The sequence below is a fragment of the Callorhinchus milii genome, unplaced genomic scaffold (assembly GCF_018977255.1).
Source record: "Callorhinchus milii isolate IMCB2004 unplaced genomic scaffold, IMCB_Cmil_1.0 Scaffold20, whole genome shotgun sequence".
NCBI classification, from domain to species: Eukaryota; Metazoa; Chordata; class Chondrichthyes; order Chimaeriformes; family Callorhinchidae; genus Callorhinchus; species Callorhinchus milii.
The window spans coordinates 7,145,807-7,160,764 of NW_024704761.1; the positions used below are offsets into that span (position 1 = coordinate 7,145,807).

Consider the following 14,958-nt stretch of genomic DNA (forward strand, 5'->3'; position numbering starts at 1 on the left):
CCACCAATTAGGTTTCACTATTGTGATAATAATCCTTGCATTTGATATAGCGCCTTATCACGTCTTCGAGACGTCTCAGAGGGCTTAAAAACTAGCGAAAATAATAAAAGCTAGCGAAAATATTAAGCTTGAAACGGTAAAGCATGCTGCTGCTACATGCGGGAGATGGGAATAGAGGGGTGCGAGCTCAAGTGAGGAGTAGAAACGCCAGCGCAAACTAGTTGGACCAGTTGACTTGTTTCCGTGGGGTGATGTTCTATGTGTTAGGCGAGATCACCACCTGCTGTTACTCAGTGGCAATGACACTGTGGTCAGAGAAATGAGAAGCATAAATGGGTCTCAACAGGAGCCGTACATAATGCACCAATTTGCGTTACAGAAATTGCATAAGTTGCATCGCAAAGTGATTTTTGTATCCGATGTGCAGCGACCACCAAAAACCAGCTAATCAGAATGAATCCATTAAGTGCAGCTGGGCAGAATCTGTTCTCGGACTCCCATCTGGAAGCTGGTAACCTCGGGTCAATCAGATAGATAAGTAATAGCATAAAAGCCCTTCTGCTCCAATGTTAAAAGAACTTCCATTATGCCAGAAAGGATCAAGTAATTCCCTTGAAATTTTGAAATGTAGAGTTGGTCAGATCCAATCTTCTCTCGCTCTCTCTCTCTCTCTCTCTCTCTCACACACACTTTCGAGGAGGTTTGAAGCGTTTTGAGACGTCTCGAAGACGTGAAAACGCGTTGTATCAAATGCAAGCATTATTATTATGTTTTAGGAATAATCTGCAACCCTTCCAGTCTGCAAGAACATCCCTTTGTTACATTTTCAGATTTACTTCTCACTGACCTATCTGTGAAGAACCGCAGCACATTTTTAAGCAGTTTTTGAAAACCGCTCTAGAAAGGGCATTTCTTCCCCACATTTTCACTCTCTCTTGAAAGCACCGAGATGCCAGGGTTCCTCTTCACAGACACCAATCAGGAGCTCCCCCACCCCTCACCCCTGGTTTGACAGTAAAAGTAAACACTGAAGTCAGCAGCTATTCAAATGGAAGAGGGCGAAAGAGAGAGAAATGACGAGAATCATAGTCAATGGGAATCCAGTCTTTATTCCATTGAATCATAGAAATTTACAGCACAGAAGAAAGCCATTCGGCCCATCGTGTCCGTCATTCAACATTAACACACAGGTGAGCAGTTAAAGGCTGGAAACCTGGCTGTCCTTTTATTTCTTAACCCGGGACCAATTGTAGCCCATATTATGGCGCCGATCACTCTGAACCATTAAACAAACCCAAACAACAGTCGGATCATCAATGCTCTCACACTACATGTTTGACCTTTTGTTTATTGTGCAGAATTCTGGAATCAGAGGGTCAAGACAATTTCACGTCCACAAACCCATACGGTCCAGTCAGTTCCATTAGACAATCCAGCAACGGTTGCAGGCTGTAGCTCAGAAGGAGATTGAATCCCAGGCTCCTAAAAGTGCTCCAGGCTCCTCAAAGTGAGCTCTGTATTACTGACCAGAAGGCAGATCCTGCAGTGATGCAAATTCACTTTCATTGGATCATGAATTATAAAATGCAGCAAATTACCTCTGGAACCAGAGATGAGAGATCTATAATAACGAGATTGAATGTGACTGTTTGCTCCATTGTTTCTATGCGCGTGACTTGTGAATGGAATCAGCCGTTTCTCAGACCAGCCAACCACAGTCCTGCACAGTAACACACCATCCTGCTCCACCATGTACCTTACATTACCTCAGCGTATCAAATAACCCAGCAATGAGAATGATTGTGAAATGCCAAACAGTAACCTCAAGCCTTTTGAGCTTCTGAGTCATGGACATCTTGTTCTCCACTGAAAACTGCGACAATTCGGTTAACGGTTCAGCTCCATTACACAGCGACCAGATCAGTGTTTCTCAGTTGCCAGTAGACATGGAGAAGTTTGTTCGCGGTCTCAATCCGATTCTCTTCCTCCCCGAGATACAGCCTGTCACGCAACGACTGCACCTCTTTAAGTAGAGTCTAAAAGCAAACCAAAGTAAGTCCTTGTCGAAGGTTACAGGAGCTTATTTGAACCCAGTGCAACTCCCATTTATCTCTGTCCAGGCTCTGATCTCTGAACCCTCTTATCACTGCAGATAGACTCCAGTTTCTAATCATTCTGTTGGTGTGTGTGGTGTGTTTGTGTGAGTGGTGTATGTGTGTGTGTGGTATGTGTGTGTGTGTGTGGTGTGTTTGTGTGAGTGGTGTGTGTGGTGTGTGTGAGTTCATGTGTGCCATCCCCTTACCTCTGCGTGGTGTACCAGTTGTCTGAGAGATTGAACTTGAAGGCCAGGCAGCGAGATACTACAGGGAGCACGTGTCAGTAGCACCTGTAAGGGCAGACACAACAACAACAACTTGCATTTATATTTATAACCACAAACACGCAAACAGACAAATACGCGTTTTACTGCGCGTTCAATACCTGGACTCGTCGTGTAACCGCTTGATGCAAGAAACAAAACACAGTCAGTGACGAACATGTCATCTCAATTTCCACAGCACTGATCGGTCCCTCAGCGGAGAGACCAGCGACCACAACCTGTTGGAAGCAGACAGACCGACACACAATGTTACCACCTAATACCCTGATGTTTTAAATTCTGCCAAAGAGGGAAGGAACCATATTCTAGCCTCGGCTCTTGGCAAATCTTGTCTAATACTCTCCAGGACTAGGTGATCCAGAAGAGAGGCCTCTGGAAGGGAGAGAGAGAGTGTGCAGTTGCATTCCAGACAAAGGGAAATATCCACATACAAGTGGAACTCTCCGTAGTTTGGTTTGGAACTCTCTTAAGCATGGCGATGGGTTTCCGCACAAAATACAAAAGCGATCAATTAAAGGTTGCTACCGTCAGAAGACGAATGTACTGATGGTCGGGTGACTGAGTAACACATACAGGTTCAGTCCACGGCAGAGCACATACTGCACCATCACTGATATCATCGTCACTCGAGTAACACGAGAAGCATTGAAATGTACTCATGGTCTACAGATTATTATTTGGGGAACTGGCTGTAAAATGTGAATGAGCTTGTGTCACGATGACGCTGATCCTTTCTAAAGAGTTGCCATTATTTTCACAGTAAAAGAGTCAGAGAGACTTTTAGCCGGGTTTGTTAAAGGAGTGTAGGCTAACCCTGATTTGCACAGCACCTAATCATAGCCATCAAGACCACAAGAGCTTGACAGTCAACAGACTCCCGACATGAAAGGCGCTATACAAATATAATTTTGCATTCGCATTGTATCAAAACTAGCTGTGGAAATGTAACAAGGGGCTCCTACAACCGCTCACTACTCATCGATCCTAACTGAAAATGCCAGTCACGGCCGTCACTCACAGTCCCGAATGGCCACTTGGCTTGGGGCACTGGGATGTCACGAGCCAGCCTCACTGAGGCTCACTAACAAGGGAAGGCGCGAGAAAAAAGCAGTCACCCAGTCACCTCCTTTGCTTGTAACCGGACACTCGTGCCGTCCGGTGCAGTGCCATTCACGACGGACGATAGTTGTGTCCTCGTGGCTTCCATCTCAGAATTAGCAGAAAGCAGCCACCGGAGGACAGCATGTGCCACAGTGGTTCCTGGGAGGAAAGAGAAAATCTGGATGAGATTCGAAGAACGCAACCTGAAATGCACTTAGAAACTATGCAACAACAGTAAGTTGTATTTGCACAGCGCCTTTTGTGTCAGGAGGACGTCCCAAGGCGCTGGACAGTCAGGGATCCGCACCGAAGCTCGTGGTTGAGATCGGGAGGGGTGGAGGGCGGGGAGGGTAGCGGTAGGAGGGTGACCGAAGGACCGGTCGAAGAGGAATTCTGAAAGATGTTACCAAAACTGTTGGGGGTATTTACTTCTTCTGAATTTCAGGGGGTGGGAGGGGGGAGAGAGGGAAAAGTACTTCTGGTGCAGGGTAGTGGTGTGCGACACCAGGAATCAAAAGCTAAGCTGAAGGTGGTCTTTAAATATCCTAAGGATATTAGGATTTCGGCTCAACGACCTCAAAATAAAAACTTTCTCCACCTGCACAAAACTCCTTCAGGCCAACCTTCACCACATCTGTAGACAGCTTGATGGAAGCCACAAGAGGGCCTGCGGACATGCCGTCACTGCCTGCCACATCCCTGCCCCTCAAGCCGCTCGCCCCCGGCCGAGCAAAAGATTGTAGGAAGGTCTGCAGTGTGTCTGCAGCTCGGTGATGGTGAACGTGGTGGGCAGGAGCCCATTCATCCACAGCCCCTTCGCGAATGCGCAAGCAGTCCAACAAGTCAACAGTGTGCATGTCCAGAGGCAAGCACATGCCCTCCTTTTCTGACACATCAAGGCCACGGGGCAAAGAATTACGGGACGTGGATGGCCCATTTCCCAGAATACACTTCAGGCTGTAGTGGAGGAAGCAGTGAACCGATGCAGGAAGTGCTTCAGTGCCGTCCGTCCCAGATTTCAGAGGAAGCGTGACCTCCATCTTCTTGCTTGGTGGAAGTTTATTGATGGGAAAAGTATAAGTAATGGCTTTGCGGTCACACCCTGGAGTCAGATTGCGAGCTTGGCTAACGATCTTGACGCAGAGCGTCCACCTGTGCTCCAGAGTCCAATCGCTCAGGTTCTCTAAAGTGCAGGAAATAACCAAAGAATCTTGCAGCAGCAAACGGTCCCACCGGACAGTGACTCGGCAGGTGACTGGCCGTTTGCAAGGCGTGGTCACTCCCGTTCCCTGGCTCTCCCGTCTGCCCAGCAGCGCACAGCATATGTTAAAGTCCTGGTTCAGTCCTTTCAAAGCCTTGTCCTTTTGCTTCTCGGTGCTTTTCAACAAAGTGACTCTTGAGGTAAAGAAAGAAAAGAGAATGAGTAAAACTGAGCCTTCGGGGTGTTCTGGTTGTCCTCTCTGTCCAATAATTAGCTGGTCTTTTAACTACTAAAGTTCCCAGTAGTTTTTTTTTTGGTCAGCCGGGTGTCTTGAGACATGCAGAAACCCAACACCGTGCTTAAGAGAATCCAAACCAAACTCCAGAGACAGATTGTTGGAGTGGAATACGCACTCTCTCCCTGGATGGACGCATCTTGCTTACCTAATTCCGGAAAGTATTAGGCGCAGGTTGGCCAAGGCTTGGGGACCCCAGCAGTTGGGGTACTGCTGGAGTCGAACCAACTAAAACCGCACAGCCTGTCATTGTTCCCAATAGAAAACATTTAACATTTAGACGAAGGATGTCCTGCCTACCTGTCAGACACACCAGCGATGCCCGAGAGGAGATCTTTTATCCGCTGCCCTGCTTCTGCTGCAGTGAATTTTGTGCTTTGGGCTTCCCCGGGACTGTGGGGCAAAGTGATCACCATCACCTTTCCTTTCTCTGTAAACGCTACCAAGTCTACATCACCTGTCAGGAAAAAATAATGGTAAATAATCATCATCTTTGCATTTGGTACAGCGCCACTTCCTCCCAGGAAGCGACTGGTTACATTCGCTATAGCGGTCACAAGGTAAGGAAGTCACATGCTATATTTTCTCTCCTCGATTCCCTCGCCTAAACCTGGCACCTTCCTTACTACTATAGCTCAGTCATACCCTGGCCTTGTGGAGAGACCCACTTTGGTTACAATCAATTGTGAATGACACACTATTATGTAATAGACGCATTTTAGACGCATTCAACTAGTGGAGCTAAATCATTCCATTAATTGTGGGAAAGTCCAAACTGGTTTATTTCCGGTGATGTCTAAACATGAGCAAACATCTGCTCAGACGTTGTGAGCAAATTCTCTTTTTGTTACCCATGGTTTAACCAGGAGACCAATTCTGGTCAGTTTAGTTGGAGAATGAGCAGCTGGTGATAGCCTCTCGCCTATCCAGTTTCCCTGAAAATAAAGGACTGGGGAACTCTAAAATCATGGGGAGAAGGTAGGGCAGCAGGACTGAATAGATAGCACTTTCAGAGAACCAGTACAGGCATGAAAGGTCAAATGGCCTCATTCAGCGCTGAAACATTCTGTCACCATGAATTGCTCAAACCACGATCTGGGCTAAAGTCCCGATACCTTCAGACGTTAGAAGAGGTGCGGAGACAGCTAAAACCCCACAAACGTTCAGGCTGACGGGGGTCAGAACGGAAGGCAGAGCAGCAGCACCGCCCGGGCCACTCTTGTCGCTGGTCACTCTGTCGCCAGGGGAAGGAGGGCTCCTGCTGCAAACCAGCTCGATGCTGAAGAGATCAGAGCGCGTGCTGTAGTAAAGCACGTCGGCGCAGCAACAGGCACAGACGATAGGCCCACGGAGATGGTATTCGACAAAGTCAGGAGCCTGCACCGCCTCCAGCTGCGGGTTAGGCTTGATGACCACCACTTTGCCGCCTTTCCCAACCACCACTACGCAGTTGCAACTTGTCTCTCTGGCAGTATCCACTTCCTGCTTTAAGGCGAGGGCCCCGATGTAAACGACTGGTTGTTCGAGGTGGTGCAGTACCCGCATCTGGCCTTTGACCTCAGACCTGCCGTGACTCGCCCGGGTGTGAGCAGAGCCGGCCAGCCTGAGGGAGAAGCAGCAGAGTTGGCCGTCAGGCAAGCCGCAGAGGATCATGGGGGCGTTCACCATGCTGGCGTCCACACCAAACAGCAGGCCGAACAGAGACGAGTCGAGGGAGAAATGAGCATCACTTCCTTCCCCTCGCCAGGGGTTGGTCGCAGTCTCTGGGTACACACAGCAGAACACTGGCACGGAGCTCCGCTCTTCACAGCCGGGCAAGTTACTTTTAAAAATGGGGTGAAAGGCAACGTTTGTTTCCTCAACTCTACCGCTCTTCTGAAGCTCGGAGCCAAGCGCTGGGAGCCTAAGGGTGCTGATCCTCCAGTTCATACCCTCCTTAGCCACCGTCACAAGAACATCGTCAGACAGGATGAAAGACCAAAGCTCGGAGTCCCGAGAGAGGCAGCGATCGGCCCCGACGGTGTGGACGAGGGGAACGTGACATCCACCGACTTTCCGTGACTGTGCGGCATCTTCACTCGGTTTAAGATGGTCCGTCTCTTTATCGGGACTAAAAAAAGTTCAAAATACACTCAAAGAAGGTGATGAATACACAGAATAGCATTAACAACAACAACAGAAACCAGGGCCGCACGTCACTAAAACGTTTAGAGCCTTACAGAATAAGGAAAACTTATGGATCAGTATTTTGTTACCTGAATCTACTGCATTATTCAGCTGAATGGCATTGAAAAACAGGAACAAGGGTACTCTTTGAGACCTTATCCCACCCTCCCCCACATTTCTCCCAACTGAAGTTTGTGTGGTTTGAATCCATTTTTGGTACTGTGGCAGGAGAAACACAGGGAAAGAGTCATGATGTTCAAGTCCCTTTGTACTAAATATAGCACTGCATCTCCAAATTGGTTCAGTTTCCAGGCAAAGTTACAACTGTAGAGATGTGCTAACCAATCTGTTTTGCGCAACCATATCCTATCCATTACTGAAACAAGTGATGAATTGGGTACATTAAACTATCGTAGAAGTGATACTAATATAACTCCCACTTAAACCATTCATTTGTAATATCTGAGCATTGAATCTAATATGAGACCATAGATTTAATCAAACACAAAGTGGTCAGTGAACACAGTTACATCTACTGCTGAAATAGTCAATGGGAGCGGGTGAAAAAGAAGAGGCAAAGGCAGGCAAAACCTATTTACAGTAGAGTGCCATATACATAGCGACTGGCTCCATCACAAGATTAGTCACTTCCATTCTGTTAATTAAGATGTGTGATTAATGGATTGGATATACTGAAACAGACACAAAGGCAAAATAATTACTAAACTAACAGCATCCTTTCCAAGCCCCTTCCCAGCCGATCCAGACTACTTTACACATTGATTAGGCAGCTTTCCAAAGCCGACACAAAGCATCATAAAAAAAGTGGGGTACGCAGTACCAGTGTCACAACTATCAGGCTGAGACTCCTAAACATTTAAAAATTAAAGGAATTCCAAATGACAAAATCTGCAGAAACTCTCTCTCTCTCTCCAAAATAAAAAAAAGGTGTGTTGTAGTTTCAGCATTCAGTTCACACAACTCGGTGCTGCTAATACTGTACGTTATACGCGTTCGCCTGCAAAATGCACAGTCACTACTCTTTACAGAGACATCCTCACAACGTGCAAGGATTAGTAGCTCTACAACAGCACCAAGTGGTAGGAAAGCAGAACTCCACGTGTCTGCTTCAATACTGCTAATCCAATCCATTAATCAGACCATCTTAATTAACGAACTGAAAATGACTAATATTGTGATGGAGACAGTCTCTATGGACATGGGTTCCAGGCAGACCAATTGCTGTGTACAGTTTATTCTGTTTGAACCAGCCCACTAGAAAATCTCGGGGCATCAGAATACACATCCTGCGTGTGTTGTCGAAAGCATTATTAATCCCTGACTGGAATCTGAGCCATACAACCTCATAGCTCGAAAGAATATGTTTTGGCTCAACAGGAGGTCACTTTCATGAGGTTGTATGTAATGCTGATGTGACATTAGAACAAAAATCGATCACAGGTAATGGAGTCGGGCTCTGAGCAGATAACAAATCAAATCGTTTAAATAAAAGCCCCAAGAGTTTCTCTCTCTCACTCCCTCCTCTCTCTCCTCCCGCCATGTAAGTTTAGCAAATCTTCATTCCTCTTGATTAAATAATCAAGAGTTGCTCCCTGTCTCCAGGGTAGCTGGAATGACAGGCACAACAGTGAACCAGTTACATCAGTCACTGTCATTCTGTCGTGGAAACAGTGTCAAGCTGCGGGGGGCTGGGAAACCCTTTGCTGCCAGTCTCCTCTGCCTGTCGACATTCACTGTGATTTCCCATCAGTGTTACTTCAACAGATAATTAAATTTGCTTAAAAAAACACACACAACACAGATATAGGGTGTGGCAAGGTGCTCAGTAGAATGAAAATTAATCACATCAAGGGGGTTCAATCTCATAGAGTGAGCGCAATGTTCCTTTTTTTAATATTGTAATGAAACCCTAAAATTAGAAAGTTTCCAATACATCATTAGTTTTAAATGGGTTGTCCAGCAGGCTGTTAAATATTAAATGTTATTTGCCACAATCATTGAGGATTTAAATGCGTGACGTGACCGATACAAGATTACAGCCAGTTAAGCTGCAGTGAATAGCAGAAAATTATATTGTTGCAAGGTATATACTGAATTCAGTGTTGTTATATAATGACACAGAATGCTGATATGCCAAATTAAAAGCAAATGCAAATTAAAAGCACATTGTACTGGCCTTGCAACACAATGCAGAACACTCTTCCGTATAATGTGTATAAATTTGGTGAAATCATTTTAATTTTATTGCCAGTGGGGTGTCATGGCAGACAATGATGGATGAGAGTCTCCTAAGACTGAGGTTAGATCAGGATATATTTTACTGATGGATACAGGGGGGGATATTGGTACTTCTGTACACATTACACTTATTTTGCTGACGGTTGTAAAATCACATTACTAATTTATTGCCTACAAAGCCAAAATAAGGCACATAGCTTCTTTAAGATGTGTTTGAAGAACATTTATATTTTGTCTCGATCTGGCTTTCGTGATTTGGCAGCATAACAATAGCAGGTGTGCATTAACTAGAAGACCCTTACCTAGTCTGGTGGTTTAAAGATACACAGTATATCCCACTGCCTGCACACAACACGTACAGCCACTCTTGTTTCCAATCCAGCTCCACATGCCACACAGCATTGGGTAGCCTGTAAACTACCTATCAATGGGAAGCAAGTTAAACATTTCTTTAATATCTCACTCAATTGAAATGCTTATTAAAAGATTGGAATTGCATTAAATGCAGAAGCATAAAAAGTTCATGTTTTTTTTTACTTCCTCCTGTTGCCCAATTTTCTCCCCTTCCAAAGGCACTGACTTGAGGCCAGGCTACAGATGCTTCAGCAACAGCAAATCTACTGAAACTCAGCCAAGTGACCTTTATAATAATAATCCTTGCATTTGATATAGTGCCTTATCACGTCTTCCAGACATCTCAAAGTGCTTCACAGGATATACTGTAAAATGAATTGACTGTATATTTTGTTACCTTTCTTCACATTGTGGCATCAACCATGAGTGAGAGGCTACTTAACATCAGCTGAATCCATTTCTGGCAAACAGTTTCCAACAGGAGTCAATGCAGATTGAAATGGAACAGGAACCCTTGGCTCATAGTCTCCTTCACTACAGGGAAACTGAGCAAAACTCCAGCTGGCGAGCGGAGTGAACAGCTTTGAACGTTTCACTATTATAAGTCATACACCAAAATTTATCTGGTGATAACGCAAGGATTCTTACCAGCTAAATTAGCACAGACCAGGAATGGAACCCGGGAACTGGGTTGTGGATGGCTTTGTGCTGCAGCACAAACATTTTGCCCAATAAGCATCAGAGCAATTGGATGTGAAATTCAAATATCCTCAGTGTTTATATTAGTCCGGTGCCCGTGATTTGCGACATCTGAAGATTTAGGCAAACAGTTGCAATGTTGACCGAATCGATGCAAAATCTCCAGCCACGAGCACGTTCTAACTAATGCAATTTCTCTCACACGCTCTCTCGGGTGTGACCGCACTGCTCGAGTGTAAACGATTGCTCTCTGGTGTCATCCCCACCGGCGTGGTAATAATAATAATAATAATAATAACCCTTGCCATTTGATACAGCGCCTTATCACGCAGTCGGGATGGCTCAAAGAATATACCGTGAAGTGAACGGACTGTGTATTTTGCGGGCGATGTGCGCTCGCTGTGTGTGCGATCACTCCCCTGCTGCGACCGCTCTCTGCGTGATCGCTCTCACCGAACATATTTCAAGGGTTTCGGACCTCAGTTTCACGTGCCCCCCCTCCGCCACCTTTCTCTCCTCCCAACAACGTGGAGTCCTGTAGCTCAGTGGTTAGAGCACTCGCTTTGCAAGCGAGAGACCTGAGTTCAATTCCAGGCAGAGGGCGAAACCTTGGGCAAGTTTCCTTACTCCACACAGAGCCTAATAATAATCCCTCCAAAACCAAAACAATAGTAAATTGGTCATTTTCAATCTACGACTGTTTGTGGGACATTGCTGTGCGCAATTGGCTGCCGCGTTCGCCCACAAATATACAGTCAATTCACTTTACAGTGTGTTCTGTGAAGCGCTTTGGGACGTCCTCCCGACGTGAAAAGCGCTATATCAAATGCGAGGATTATTATTAACGTTCTCCCTCGCCGCTGGGGTCCGTCCAGCTCTGTTGCTGACCCTCGCGTTGCGGACTGCGTCACCGGGCTCCTGCGGCTCGGCGGTTTGGCGAAAGCTCGTCCCCCGCGAGGCGAGAGGACCCGGGTTCGATTCCCGGGGGAGCGAAGGCGTGGGGCGGGTTTCCTTACTCCGCGCCCACCCCCCCCACCCACCCACCCACCACCCGCCTCCGCTCGCCCGCCGGCGGTACACAGGAACCCGGCTGTTAGTCGATCGGCGGATCGCTTTTCCGGGGGGTGGGGTGGGTGAATCTTCCCCCTTTCTTCTTCTTTTTAAAAAAAATAACAGCAGCGGCAACAATTTGGCCGCTTCGGCCCACGGCTGTGTCGGGCGCCGTCGGCTGCCGCGTCTCACCCACGGAACCCACGAGTCTCGCGGAGGCGCTGCGGGAACGTCTCGAAGGGCGCGACGAGGCGCTGAGAGCCGCCGAGGCGGCATCGCGAGGGTTAGGATCATTACTGCGGCGGTGGTGGTGGTTGTTGTTGTTGTTGTTGTTGTTATCGCTGTCTGTCACTCACCCGCTGACACTCGCCGTCTCTCGGGTAATAAACGTACACACACCGGGAGCCGTTGCACAGGGTGGCGGTGCGGGTGGCGGTGGTGGGGCCCCGGACCCCCACCCTGACCCGGGCCGAGGCTCCTCCTCGCCCTCCCGCCGCCGCTATCGCCATCGGCGTTTGTATTTGGTTCCAATGACGGACCACTGTGCGCCGCGGTGCCGCCGCCGCCATTTTCCCTCCCACTTTCCCGCCACCGCCGCCTCCTCCAATCACAGGCCGCGGGCGATCACAGCCCCGCCCCCTCCGCCCCGCCCCCCCCCGACTGTCTACGGATCGTCTCGAAGTTCAAACGACGCGAAGTGGAAAAAAAAAACGCGTAAAATGGTCCAATTGGCTCAAAACCCCCATCCCATGAGATCCCCTCCCACCTCCTTACACCAGTGATGGCCAATTTTTTTTGGGGGGGGGGGGGGGGGGGGTTTGGCCAATCAACCAACTCAATTTTTTTGATTGAATATTTCTTGACTTTTGCGGTTGGGACGTCACGTCGTGTCATCCTGGACGTGAAAAGCGCAGTGCGATTACCAATACTAATCCTTGCATTGGATGTAGCGCCTTATCGCGTCTCAAAGCGCTTCGCAGGATATGCTGTTAATTTGCTGGCGTTGCCGTTCAATCCAGACTCACCCGGACGAGTCCCAGTGTTCCGCGGCCACTTCTCAACGGCTCTTGGCCCACACGGCCCCACGCAAGGATTTGCAAAGACCGTACAGCACGGAAAGAGGCTATGCTGCCCCACCAATCCGCGCTCTTGTTTATTCTCCACACGAGTTCTCCACCCACTCCCATACCCTTTTATTCCCTTGTGTATATCTAGCTCCCTCTTAAATGCATCTATACTATCTAATTCAACCACTGTTTTGGGCAGCGAGCTCCGCAATTCTCTCCCCTCTGCGTAAAGGAAGTTCCTCCTAAATTCTCTTTTAAATACCCCAGGTCGCTATCTTATACTTATGTCCCCTGGCTTATAGACACCCAACCAAAGTACAAGCTTCAGTCATGTTTGCCATTTGACTCGGTGCCTGCAAACTCAACACATTTCAAAATGCCTCTGAAGTGTAGGGACTGTGCATTTTAATAAAGCACTAACAATCCTTGTATTTTGTACAGCATCTTTAATGGGATGACTTTCCTACGTGCTTCACAGGATTTACTGTGAAGGGTGGTGACTATCCATTTGTAGGCAAACTTATTCATGCAGTTAAGTGTCTTTGTTGTACCACACTCTCCCCCTGAAATTGACTCTGGTTTATCTTTAAGGTTCTTCACAGGATTTACTGTAAAGTGTCATAGCAATGTATTCTGTGCAAACGAGCAGGACAACCAGTTCGCACAGCAATGTCCCACAAACAGCTTTGAAGTGAATGACCAATTGTATCAAGAGACATTGAGAAATTTAACACCTCAAGATGTTAATCTTGGCACCAGGGACACCTCAAACTCAGCAATGTGTAACTTTTATTTGTTTATCATTTCCAACCTACTTCAAGAGAGCAAAGCCTCCTTCGGTCAAATAGATAAGAGTGTGGAAAAGCTGAAATAAGTGTCATAAACACTAGAGTTCATGATCTTCAAAGCTAATTAGCTTTATTGTTACTACGAGAAAATGTAAATGCTTTGTGCCCTCAAGACTGCAAAAATAACACATGAAATGGACTTTTTTTAATTAAAAAAAGGAACAAAGAATATTCTATACAGGAAAAAGCCATATGAAAAAATAACATATATACACACACACAGTCAAGAAAAGCTAAGCATAAGGAATATATAATGGAACCTTTTAGGATCAGACTCATCCATTTCAGGTTTCCTTGAAATCATTTGCACTACAAGGCTGACATTTCTGCAGCTGACACCATCAAGTGTTGCTTGGTTATTCACCACTGTCCTCTCAGCTCTCAGTAATCCGTCATTCTTTTAAGTGTCTGCTGTTACCACATTTGACCAGAAGGCAGAAAGAATGACCCAGATCTGCCCCAACCCTACCCTGTTTGAGTCAATCAGAAAACATAAGGAAAAGCTTTCACCAGCAGCTGAACCTGCATTGCTCCTGTGACAGAACTGAACTACCATTACTGCATCTTCCTGGGCTGGTTTTCCTCCTGTAGATTGAGATACCATAGCACTGCCCTGTTCTGCTCGAGCACTGACCAGAGCCCTGCTTGGGGACCAGAGGCCGTGAGATCCCACAGCTGATTAATATTGTAAGTCTGGCCTTTTAATGGAATGATAACGATTCCAATGTGCGTGTGGGGGAGTTAAGGAGAGACTGAGCAGATTTTCGTATCAGGGGAGTCAGGGAAATGGAAGGCAAAGAAATGGACTCGGTGGGGGTGAGAGTTGGATGAAAGAGCTCAAATCAGCACTGCGGAGATGAGAGAGTTGGAATTGCAGAGAAGAGCAGGATGACGTGATTACATCTCAAGAAAGACTGAGCTCCTGCTGTGATTAATGAATCAATCAATGTTCCCGTTAACAATATTCAAATATTAGTCATCAACTCCAGCCCTAACAGATCTTATTTCCTTTTATTCATCCTTCTAGGGTTCCACTGTAATAAAAGGAAGAGTGTCTGCAGTCTTTGATCTTAAGCAGATGTGAAAAAAATGTACTGTGTTTCCATTCATTCTACAATACAGGTTCTTTTGAGCACTACAAAAGCAGTTACTGTAGTTGCTAAATGTACTTAGCAATAGTACTAGTTAGAATTCACGGGTTAGTAATCGCAGTTATATTCATAATAATAATTGTTGCATTTGATAATAGTAATTCTTAATAATCCTTGCATTTGATAAAACGCCTTGTCACGTCTTCAAGACATCTCAAAGCGCTTCACAGAATTTTTTTTACTGCAGAGTTTGGGACTCTTGTGTTTTTATACTCAGGAGTGATTGGAGTCCTGACCTGATGAAAGTCAGCTTCTATTTCTTTGTTTAAAATAAACAATACCTTTGAGCTAATCCTAATAGCATTTCAGACTTATTAAGAAACAGAGAAATCAAGAGGAGTAGGCAAAGACACGAGTGCCTTTTAGTGATGTGCTGAAAACATGTTA

The 14,958-nt window shown here is 46.4% G+C and overlaps 1 protein-coding gene across 1 annotated transcript; it reads right to left on the minus strand.

Moving 5' to 3' along the window:
* Nucleotides 1-1,089: 1,089 nt before the first annotated feature.
* Nucleotides 1,090-12,014, minus strand: faap100 (FA core complex associated protein 100). The gene is made up of 9 exons (XM_007888557.2): nucleotides 11,862-12,014; nucleotides 9,705-9,823; nucleotides 6,093-7,087; nucleotides 5,278-5,434; nucleotides 4,080-4,876; nucleotides 3,504-3,640; nucleotides 2,482-2,598; nucleotides 2,303-2,386; nucleotides 1,090-2,036 (listed from the first exon to the last, which is right to left on the minus strand). The coding sequence occupies exons 1-9, from the start codon at nucleotides 12,012-12,014 to the stop codon at nucleotides 1,905-1,907; spliced, it is 2,691 nt and encodes an 896-aa protein (XP_007886748.2). The 3' UTR covers nucleotides 1,090-1,904.
* Nucleotides 12,015-14,958: the final 2,944 nt, after the last annotated feature.

Bases quoted from the DNA above. Each gene is read 5' to 3' on its own strand.
- faap100 (XM_007888557.2), bottom strand. From the start codon at position 12,014: ATGGCGATAGCGGCGGCGGGAGGGCGAGGAGGAGCCTCGGCCCGGGTC. The intron at 5,435-6,092 runs GTATCGGGACTT...TTTTCCTGACAG, and splicing joins ACCTCTTCTAACGTCTGAAG to GTGATGTAGACTTGGTAGCG. The intron at 2,387-2,481 runs GTATTGAACGCG...CTGCCCTTACAG, and splicing joins CGGTTACACGACGAGTCCAG to GTGCTACTGACACGTGCTCC.